This window comes from Hordeum vulgare, chromosome 2H, assembly GCF_904849725.1.
Source record: "Hordeum vulgare subsp. vulgare chromosome 2H, MorexV3_pseudomolecules_assembly, whole genome shotgun sequence".
Classification (NCBI taxonomy): domain Eukaryota; kingdom Viridiplantae; phylum Streptophyta; class Magnoliopsida; order Poales; family Poaceae; genus Hordeum; species Hordeum vulgare.
Window position 1 is genome coordinate 591,745,642 of NC_058519.1, and position 11,956 is coordinate 591,757,597.

The window sequence follows — 11,956 nt, forward strand, 5'->3', positions numbered from 1 at the left end:
CAGATCACATGAACAACACATCAAAGAACACATCATGAAGATTGATTGATAATACGTTTTACAATGAATGCATGTGTGATACACGATTATAACTATGACTAGATTGGTTAGAAAAATGGCGATGTTGAAGGTTGTGGCTATCGAGATGGGAGATGACATTGGCTAGGGTTAGATGTAGATGACAAATGTGGAGATGATGTGGACTGGCTTTGTGCGGTGATGTTTTGTTGCTCATTTGACGTGGGGTCCCTTTACAAAGGTTGTTCGGGTGGATAAGACGCCTCCATTCGCAGTCTATATGACCACCAATACAAGGAGGCACGGTCGTATGGAACACTATCTTTTACTCTGGCTCCTCTATTGCATCTCTACTTGATCTCCTCTAGTTTCCACTTTACTCATTTCCATGTATTCAATTAATTTTGGCCATAAGTAGCCCATTTCATGTAGAAAAAAAGATAGGATAGTTGAAATCATTTGCATTCAATCGTCATTAGTGACAATGTTGGCGCGCATATATCGGTTTTAGTGAAATATTTCAGATTAAACTTAGGTTAGAGAGTGTAAAAATAACATTCATTAGCGGTGTTCGGTCTTCGTGGAACTCAGGCTTCCAGGAAGCATAGGTCGAGTGAAAGATGTCTAAGGGTTCAAAGTTGTTAGAATTGCGACTCAAGTATTAGAATCTTCCGATATTACGATCCAAACTAGCCCATCCGATTCTACGATTTTCCTCATAGAATCTAAGTTTTTACGACCGTGATAGTTATCATTCTACGATTCACGATCCTAGCAACGGAGTTCCGATCCGATTCAGAATCGCGATTCTGAGAACTTTAGTTGCACCTATGTGCATGGAGCACGCCGATTGCACTAGTTAGTCGGCAATGACTCGGTGTTCGCGGAATTGGCCGACGGTGGTTGGAACAGAGGCGGAGATGTGGGAGTCTCATGGCGGTGCTCGGGATGGGAGTTTGGGAAAAAAGGCACGGCGAAACAAGGGCTATTTACGTTCGATGAATGGTGACAAGATGATGGCGCCGCTGTCAGTATGCAATAAGATCTCCCCACACCGTCCTCGTTCTGGTGGTACTATTTTGTATGATTGGCAGGCATGTAGAGAATGGTGTGCCCCCGTATCAGGGTCTCCGAGTCTGACTTTTTTATGTGCAGGTTTGTCTCGGTGGTGTTGTCCTACCTCCTACGCAGCATGCAACTTGCATGTGTGTCTTGGTCTTTCGAATCCACTTTCGATCGACAAAGGTTGGCTATTTAAGGCCTCATCGGGGAGCCTGTGAGATTTGTGTTCCCGAGCTCCGATTTCTTTGATCTAGGGCATATTCTTTCTATGATTATTATCTGACAGTGATTTAATACACAAATCATGGCCAACGGCATCTTTGGGTCTGCATCGACAATTTTTAGCCGATGTTTCCACAAACTTCTGAGTTTAGCAAGCTTGATCCGTTTAGTTGGAGGCCGAGAGGCAGCAACAAGTTTTGCTCGTGATAGTGGATGCAGAAGGATGAGACCTCTACACCCCAAGAACACGGTTGTATTGTTAAATTTTCTATAAGGATGTTTTTATGAGGATCTATAAGTCATGGTCACTAGCCTTTTCGTACAAAATTGATTAATGAAAAACAATGTCAGTGCTCGTAGTACTCTTTTTTCTTCTTCAGGAAAGTCCCCATACTTCTCTGAACATGCATTTATTTCACAGGCCAAAGCTCACCCCATCCAAACGTGGTCTTGTACAATATTAACCCGTGCCAAAAGAAATACTACTCCAATATGCCAGTTGAAGGCGTCAGCTTGCACAAGATGCTAACCAATCAGCCAATTGTGTACATCGCCATGTCAGTGCTGGTTCTAGCAGTCGACGTCTCAGTGGAGGCCATGGTAACTTGTCCGCGACGAAGAAGAACTGATGAGCCATAGCTCCCGGTGGATGTTTCCTGTTGCCATCTTTCTAGCAATAGCAATAGCAATAGCAATAGCGAAACAGGCGGCTGCCGCGCCGCTCCTACAGCTAACTCCCACCAGTTCTCGCTCGCCTTCTGCCTCCGGCCGGCCGTGCGTACGGCAATTCCCAAGCGACCCAATCCATGTCCATGACCGGGTCTTGTCGTCCTCACGCGCAAGCATGCATCTGCCAACATTTGGACTGCTCCAAAGCTCCAAACTGCCTCGGAAAAAGAAAGCCGGCCATTGCCTGCAGTCGATCTGCGGCAACGACGGGAGGATAATGATAATATCCAACGGGAACCGGCATGTATAAATGGCCATGCACCCGCACGTACCAGATATCCAGACCAGAGCTGCAAACCAGCCATGGCAACCTTCAGGGTCTCCTCGCTCTCCCTTCTCCCCTTCCTCCTCCTCGCCCTCGCCGCCGCGGTGGAGGGCGCCGGCGATGAGCGCAGCACGTTCATCGTCCACGTGCAGCCCCAGGGGAGCCACGTGTTCGGCACGGCCGACGACCGCAAGGCCTGGTACAACTCCTTCCTCCCCGAGAACGTCCGGCTCCTCCACGCGTACCACCACGTCGCCAGCGGCTTCGCGGTCCGGCTGACGCGGCGGGAGCTCGACAAGATGTCCGCCATGCCCGGGTTCGTCGCCGCCGTGCCCGACCGGGTTTACAAGCTGCACACGACGCACACGCCGCGGTTCCTCGGGCTGGACGCGCGCCAGGGCGGCAGGAACTACTCGGCCGGGTCTGGCGACGGTGTCATCATCGGGGTGCTCGACAGCGGCGTCACTCCCGATCACCCCTCCTTCAGCGGCGATGGCATGCCGGCGCCGCCAGCCAAGTGGAAAGGGAGGTGCGACTTCAACGGCCGCTCCGTGTGCAACAACAAGCTCATCGGCGCTCGCGTTTTCGACACTGCAGCCGGTGCTGGGAACGGCACCACCTCTACCGGTGCGCCGCTGTCGCCGATCGACGAGGATGGGCACGGCACGCACACGTCGAGCACGGCGGCGGGAGCAGTGGTGCCAGGCGCTCAGGTGCTTGGCCAGGGCAGGGGCACTGCGTCCGGGATAGCGCCGCGTGCGCACGTCGCCATGTACAAGGTGTGTGGCCTTGAGGACTGCACCAGCGCCGACATACTCGCCGGCATCGACGCTGCCGTGGCTGACGGCTGCGACATCATCTCCATGTCCCTCGGCGGGCCATCGTTACCGTACCCCGAAGACAGCATCGCCGTCGGCACGTTCGCCGCCGCAGAGAAGGGAATTTTCGTCAGCATGTCAGCCGGCAACTCCGGCCCAAACTACACCACGCTGTCGAACGAGGCGCCCTGGATGCTCACCGTCGCCGCGAGCACCATGGACCGTTTGATCAGCACCCGGGTGCGCCTTGGGAACGGTCTCTACTTCGATGGCGAGTCAGTCAGCCAGCCAGACGCTGCGTCGACCGTCTTCTACCCGCTGGTCTACGCCGGCGCGAGCTCCACACCAGACGCGCAGTTTTGCGGCAACGGCTCGCTGGACGGCTTCGATGTCAAGGGCAAGATAGTCGTCTGTGAGCGCGGCAATGACGTCGGTAGGATTGACAAAGGCGCCGAGGTGGTAAGAGCCGGAGGCGTCGGCATGATTCTGGCCAACCAGGCCATTGATGGCTTCAGCACCATCGCCGACGTGCACTTCCTCCCAGCGTCGCACGTCAGCTACCACGCCGGAGACGCGATCATGAACTACATCAAGTCAGCGGCGAGACCGATGGCGCAAATCATGTTCAGGGGAACGGTCCTCGGCACGTCGCCGGCCCCGGCTATCACTTCCTTCTCCTCGCGCGGGCCAAGCATGCAGAACCCCGGCATCCTGAAGCCCGACATCACGGGCCCCGGCGTGAGCGTACTCGCGGCGTGGCCATTCCAAGTAGGTCCACCCTCGTTGGCCGGGGAGCACTCCGGGCCGACCTTCAACTTCGAGTCCGGAACGTCCATGTCAGCGCCGCACCTCAGCGGTATCGCCGCCTTGATCAAGAGCAAGCACCCGGACTGGTCGCCGGCGGCGATCAAGTCCGCCATCATGACAACGGCCGACAGCACCGACCGCTCGGGCATGCCGATAACCGACGAGAAGGGGACGGCGGCCGACCTCTTCGCCCTTGGTGCCGGCCATGTCGACCTCGACAAGGCCATGAACCCCGGTCTGGTATACGACATCTCCCCGGCCGATTACATCGGCTTCCTCTGCGGAATGTACACGGGCAAGGAAGTCTCCGTGATCGCGCGCCGTGCAGTGGACTGCTCGGCCGTCAAGGTGATCCCGGACCGACTGCTGAACTACCCGTCGATCTCCATCGCTTTCCCCTCGTCGTGGAACCCAATGACCCCGATGATGGTTACACGCAAGGTGACGAACGTCGGAGAGGCGCCGGCGGTGTACTACCCCCAGTTCGACTTGCCGGAAAACGCTATGAACGTCACCGTCATGCCGAGCTCGCTGCGGTTCACCGAGGCAAACCAGGTGAAGGTTTACAAGGTGATCGTGTGGCCAAGGACCAGCGGCGATGAAGTGGTGGTGCAGGGAGCGCTCCGGTGGGTGTCGGACAAGCACACCGTGAGGAGCCCCATCTCGGTCGCCTTCGCCGGACACTAGAGCACGATCTATGGAGAGGCCAGGGTTTAATCTCTTTTTCGAAAGAAAAAAACTAGAACATGATCTGCTTGACAAATTATATATTTTACTACGCCAACTTGATGCTACATTTCCCCCCAAAAAATACACCTTGATGCTACCTTTGTTTTTCACGTTTTTTTCTTCTTATTTTGGTTAGTTAGTTTGACATGATTGGGTTTATATGATACTAGCAAAATGATCCGTGCGTTGCCAAAGAAGATAAAAACATAATCTCCAATGATGTTCATATATCATCGCTTGATTTTAAAATTTTATGCACAAATGCAAGAAAATGTTTCTTCTTTTAAATTTATTCACAAGTTGAAGCAATCTTTACATTTTCAAAAAATATATATCATGGTTGTCAAAAATCTTGGTAACTCAAAAATTTATTCTGAATTTCAAATTTTTTTAAACATACAATAATAATTTGATCCATCCAACAGTTAATTCTTCAAAATTCACACAGGTATATTGTCAAAAAGACTTAGAAGTATTAATGTTTAACTACATACATTAGATCTTTCGTGAAGAATTTTAAAAATATGGAAACAATTTTAAAATCGAGAACATTTTTTACAATTTACAAACATTTACTAAAAATCGTGAATATTTTTTATATTTCAAACGGGTTTAAATATTTTCTTTTGAATTGGCGACCAGTTCAAGAAAAGACGAACATAATTTTTTATGTTGGAGGATTTTATTTTAAATTCACAAACATTTTTTGAAACGCATGATGTTTTTCTGAATAAACAAACATTTTTATAAATCAGTAATACATTTATTAAATTCATGGACATTGTTTTGGAATTTGCAAAAAATATATAAAAATCCTGCGCTTTTTTTGAATCCACAAACATTTTATGTTTTCATCAGCATTTAATTCAAAATTCCTCTTTTTTAATATGCAAAAGTTTTTGTAATTATAAATTATTTAAATTAGAAATAAAAAAAATGGAACGGAAAAATTTAAATAAAAAAAAGAAACTAACAAAACAGGCATTAGCTATGTTTAAAATTTTAGGACATTTTTTAAATGCATTAACATATTTTGAATTAGAAAGCATTTTGTTAAATGCCTTTAATAATTTTTAATACATGGAATTGTATTTGAAATCATGGACTTTTCTTATTGTACAAACATTTTATTATATATGCGATAATTTTTTACAAAACTCCGAGCAGTTTTTGAAGTCACAAACATTTTATTTTTTTAAATATGTTGATTTATAATTTTCAGTTTATTAAATTTTTAAAGATTATTTGAAGTTCTAAAATATTTAAAATAAAAAAATAAAATGGAACTGAAAATAAATAAATAAACAGAAGTAAAAGCAGGCGCCTGTGCATGGGCCGACCCATACGGTGTACTGGATATTCTCCCAGCATGTAGAGCGTAATATAGGAGGTTTTTACATGGGCCGGCCCAGTCCAAGTTTTTTTTGCTTTCTGAAATGTTTTCTATTACTTACCGGTGGCATGGTGGGTAATAAATGCAAACTTTAAAGGTAATCTTTCTGACGGACGACCAGAAACCGAATTTGCTTTATTATTAGGGAGAGAAATGTAATGGCGCGTGTTTGACATACTTCGTGGTGAATTTGCTTGCTTATATTTTTTAAATATATTGCAATCTTTGAATCGAAGGATTTGCTTACTTCCTATTCGATTGAATTGGATACACAGTAATTCCAAACAACACAATAGTTTTTAGATATGTCGGAGCAGGAGATTCTGTTAAGTCATCCGGCAAAGAAAGTACCCACCCTTGCGAGTACAAATTACTATTCTAAGTTCGTCTACCACACTAGGTGCGTATATACATGCTGAAATTTGTTTATGCCCTATAATCTACGTCTGTTCTTGGAAATGGACATGACTACTTCTGTTTAGAAATTAGTGGCTTATCCCAATAAGGAATTAATGGTGTCTTTAAACACATGCTGCTAAATGATATAATAATATTTTTTAAGTATTACTTCCTCCATTTCAAAATATATGTCTTAAGCTTAGAATAATTTTGTACTAGAGCTAGTACAAAGTTGATACGGTTATTTTGAGACGGAGGGAGTACTATATAGTTTTACATGGACTGCAGTGAGACATAAATATTCTATTCCCTCCGTCTTAAAATTCTTGTCTTAGGTTTGTTTAGGAATGAATATATCAAAATACTAAAACACGACTAGATACATTCATATCTAGACAAATCTAAGACAAAAACTTTGGAACGGAGGGAGTAGTAGGTTAGCATGTGATATTGTTTTTGAACAGTAGTTATCATGTGATTTAATTGTTCATATTTATTTGATTGAGTACAAAGGTTAAATATTTTATTAACACTTGTTTGGTAAGCACTTAAATGGAGCAACATCCATAAAACTACAAGACCATAAAAGTTCTATGCTATTTACAATACCGGTACAAAATTGTAATGGCACATTTCATGACATTATTTTTATTTTAAGTATATATCTAGACAGCCAAACAAATAAAAACAAATCAACAATAGCATACTTGAAGCATTTAACAAACTTAAAAAGAATAGAAGAGAATTTCAGTTAATATCTTGAAATGTGGTCGTTATATATGATCTTATATACTTCCTCTCTACCGTAATATAGGTCGTTGGAGTAGCTAAAGTTTAGCTACTCCAACGACCTATATTACGATACAGAGGGAGTATTAGAGAATTTTCTCTTGATATACCATGAGGCTCGGCTAACTGTCATGATACATGAGCCAGAGAGGCAGCAACTAGGCTCAACATGAACCAACAAATCACACTTGAGAATCGTCGATGAAAAGGTAGTGCTTCTTTGCGATGGTTGATGGCAAAGTGTCAATGTACTATCGAAAGTTTAGAATGCAGCGGGCTCTATAGTCCCAGAATCATCCAGATAATGCTAAAGGACTAACGTTGTAATTCATCAAGAAAATACTACTCATACTAAAACTACTATGCCCGCAAGCGTTTGATTTTTCTGGATTTTTTTACCCCCGTTGATTAAGTGACACGTGTGCATGTTGGTTTTCTTTTCTTTTTTTACATTCACTATTCGTTTTTACGGCAACGTCAATATCAATGAACAGTACTCAAAGGGATTATTTTTCCTGTATTTTTTTGACTTTTTTACGCCTCAGGATAAGCTTCCGCGTGTAGGTCTTCTATTCTGAAAAAAAAAAGTAATGTGGACTCCTCTAGATTGGTCTTGGCCTACGTGTCCTTGCATGTGGCCACGTGAGTTGCATAGCCCTTGACTACTTTCTTTGTTGGACACGTCTTCAGATTTGGGCTTCTCTCTGTTTGAAGTAAAAAGTAAAGAACGAGAGATGAATGAAAGATGATTCATTAGTCTTTATTGATGATAGCAATGGGGTATTTATACCCGGGCGGAAGTACACATGTTGCTTGAGAGTCAAGTAAACTTGAAGTTACTTAAGGGCCAAGTTATTACATAGTTTCCTTGAGAGTCAAGGAAGTGCATGGTTGCTTGAGGACTAAGTAACCTATCTAAGAATTAACTTAATCTATTCTTAACACTCCCCTTTGTACACCGCCTCTTGAGTATATGCATCATCTTGATAAATTCTTTGAATATTCTTGAAAGTCTCCTCCAAAAACCCTGTGGGAAAAATATGAGAAGAATTGTGCAGATATGTTGCTAAAACTCCCTTAAACCCAGTGGGAAAAATAATAAGGAGAAAATGATGCAACATATAATGATTATTGTCTCTTGATAACTCATAGGAGAAAAACCTTTGAAGAAGGAGAAAACTCATTGGTGAGTTTAGAGAACAATTAATATGTCTTGAGTACTTCCTTTAAAAACCCGAGTAGGGAAAATAGAAAGTATGACATATGATCTTTGATAAGACACTGCCTCATTAAAAACCATTATGAGAAACTACGGGAGAAAACTCATAAGGGAAAAGAGTGCATGTGACATGCCATTGAAAACTCCTTTAAAACCCAGTGGAAAAAATATAAGGAGAAAATGATATGGCATACACAAACACTTGTGTTTATATTGTCTCGTTAAAAACCTTTTGTGAGAAACCATTAGGGAAAAACTCATCAAGGGGAAAAAGAGTACAATATATGCAATTTGATGATTGTTAATATGTTATAGTTTGGGAGATTACCCCCCCGAACTTTGCAAATATGGAGGATGTCTCATACCAATTTCATTGACATGAACATAGGATTATGTATAATTTGTTGGATTTTCACATGATTTTGTTTGCAAATTATTTCCCCACTTTTCTATAATCCATGAGGATAAATAGTTTTCGAGCAATGTGATTTATGATATTGCTCTTCATATAACCTGTTGGTATTGAGTAACACAAGTGGAAGTATCTTGATAAATCAAGTTATGTGATTCTGATGAATCTCAACCACATGATTTTGAGTGTGGTTAATCATTCTGCCAGGCCATGCATATTTTGCAATGCTTTTAGAGAAAGCAATTATGTCAGAATGATAAGTGGGAATAACCATTAAAGTCCATTTAGATGACTTCCATACGGAGGCTATTCCAGCAAATTCAGTCATTGATATGGCGTCATTGGGATCAAATAAAGAGCCAATATCATCATATCACATCAGGGTCATATCTTGTATTTCCTGATGGAATTGTCCAATATTTATTGTGAGCTTAAGATATAAGATGATATTCCATATATCAAGCATGTAACTTTTGTTGGGGGTTGCACTCTGAACAAACATAGCAAATATGGTGTCAGGCCTGACATAGTTTGCAATCATATGAGTGCTTTGACATTAGTGAGATATAGAACTTCATGTCTTTATGTTACTTCATTATCAACCCTAGGTATGTACCTTATCAAAGGTAGTATGACCATACATGTCTTTTTTTGCTATGGTATATCCACACTGAACTTCTCGTATATGTTATGGATATATGTAGACTGATATGTATTCTTGAGAGAATGCTCAAGTTGTAAGCTTAAGCTAAATTTGGTTGAATCCAAATTTTCCGTCTTGAGATGATTTTGTGTATGTTTATGTCTTGTAGAGACATTGATGATGAAATCATCGATATACACTGAGGTGATGTAAGAAAATAAAATTTTGGGATTCCTTTATTAACACATAAAAAATGATCATCCTTTGAGTAATCCTTTGAAGAAGGAACTCATTTAGTCGGTAGTACCATATGATTTCCGACTATTTCAAGCCATAGAGTGACTTCTAAAATTTTACACAAATATGTTGCGATTTATTTTGGATTCGGAATTGTAAGCCCTTCAGGGACTTCGTTATAAATTTCCGAAACGAGTGACCCATATGAGTATGTAGTCACTTCATCCATTAACTGCATGGATAATATTATTTGTACCACCAATGATATTTATTATGGAAACTTAATTCCACTCATACCAAGAGGGTATGTTACATCATAATTTGATGTCGGGTCTCTGCGTGAACCCTTTTGCTACAAGCCTCGCTTTTTCACCACCTCATTGACTTTGTCTATGAATGATAAGTTTTTAGTATTCCATATGGAAGATACTTATGAAGAGTAGGTATTACTGTGGTAAATACCACTCTTTGATGACCGAGTGTTATTCTTCATTACTTGCTTCCTTTTATGTGAACCAATATGAGTACAAGAGGCACTCTACCATGGATTTTGGTTCAGGGCCCAAAAGGTCTTAGCAATCTTTAGAAGAAATATATGTCGACAAATGTAGACTTATGTTATATGATTATAGAGGAATCGATGAAATTTGTGGAAATGTATTTATTCCTTTTAACTCCTTGTGATTTCCTACAACAATGGAGTCAAGGTGTTTCGATGTCCCGACACCAAAACATTTGTGCACATTTATGTCGGGCTTTGGATGATGACCATCCAGTGAGGTGTCTTTCAACTTGATGTTGAATTACATTTACTGGTTGAGGATTTGATTTCCTGTGTTTCCGCGGAAGCATATGCGAGATTATATCTCATATTGTCAGATTTCTCCCCCTCTTGCTCTCATTTAGGGAGAAGAGTGGTTTATCAGGTACCTCCACTCTTTTTGACACTTTACTGCAGGAATATAAATTTGAGTGACACCTTTGTCATTAGTAAATGTATGTGGCAGATTTGCAATGAGTTGCAAATATGTGATTCTAAACTTCTTGTTTAGATTCTTTGAGTACGTGGATATAAGGACTAAATGTCAATAACATGTCTAATTTATTTCTCGGCATTCATTGTGGTACTAATCTCCCCCTAATGCTAGAAATGTCCTTATTGCTAATGCAATCAGCATACGGGCTGTGAATAATTTTAATTGACGGATAAATTGTTATTCCTCACATAGTTCCCTAAATTTCTGTGAGAGCCCATTGATGTATGCTGGAGTGGTGATATCGGTATGTAACCGAATTATATCAGATAGGAAATACTTTGTTGATTTCCACGTAATTACTACAAGGGGAAAGTAGTATGCTATGCAGTTGGTATGATTTAGATTATACTTACAGTGTGTAATGTCGTATTTGTCTAGCATTAGGCTAGTAAATTATGATTCTGTAAGTTTGGTCATATTATTAATTTCACTATCTTTGATAAGATATTGAACTAAACTATTATGTGTATGTACATAAAGTATTATGTATAATCAGACATTGCTTGTGAAATGAGTTCAACGAAGTTGTCCATTCGAATGGATTTATCCCTTGTTTAGGATAACTAGCTTGCTCTAACTTTGAGAATTGGAGCAATTAATTTAGTTATATCATTCATGGTTTGTGTGACAAGAGATACACTGGAAATCATTTTATAAATGTTTCCATGAGTACCAAGAAGTATCTATATAATATCACACAATGGTTGAGTAATGCACATATCTTCTGAATGTGTTCAAGGAAGAATGAGTTGGCTCATTTAGAATTGTAATGTGAGAGTTCCTTAAAGTAATTTCCCCTATGGCACATGTGGTGCACATAAAATCTGATGATTTGGGAAATTTTGCAACTTGTTAAGTTGTGACCAATAGAATTGTCAATAATTTTCTAATCATCCCCAAATCAGGATGGCTAAGGCTATTAAGCTTAATATTTAATTTATTAATACTTAGAAAATCATTGTGTACGCAACAATATTGAGTATGGATTGATTCATACATTCAAAATTTATCAAATATAATGTCCAATAAATAGGATATTGGACATTACACTACATGTAGTAGCACAAGTACATGCTAATGTTATTTTGGGAATAATTAGGATATTCCATGAGGTCACCCATATTACTGAAAAATTAATAATGCAAACATATCATAGGCATAAAGGAATTGATCATTC

General features: G+C 41.4%; 1 protein-coding gene across 1 annotated transcript; it reads left to right on the plus strand.

Moving 5' to 3' along the window:
• The first annotated feature begins 2,334 nt into the window (after window positions 1-2,334).
• Window positions 2,335-4,608, plus strand: LOC123428683 (subtilisin-like protease). Its single transcript, XM_045112869.1, has one exon. The coding sequence runs from the start codon at window positions 2,335-2,337 to the stop codon at window positions 4,606-4,608; it is 2,274 nt and encodes a 757-aa protein (XP_044968804.1).
• Window positions 4,609-11,956: the final 7,348 nt, after the last annotated feature.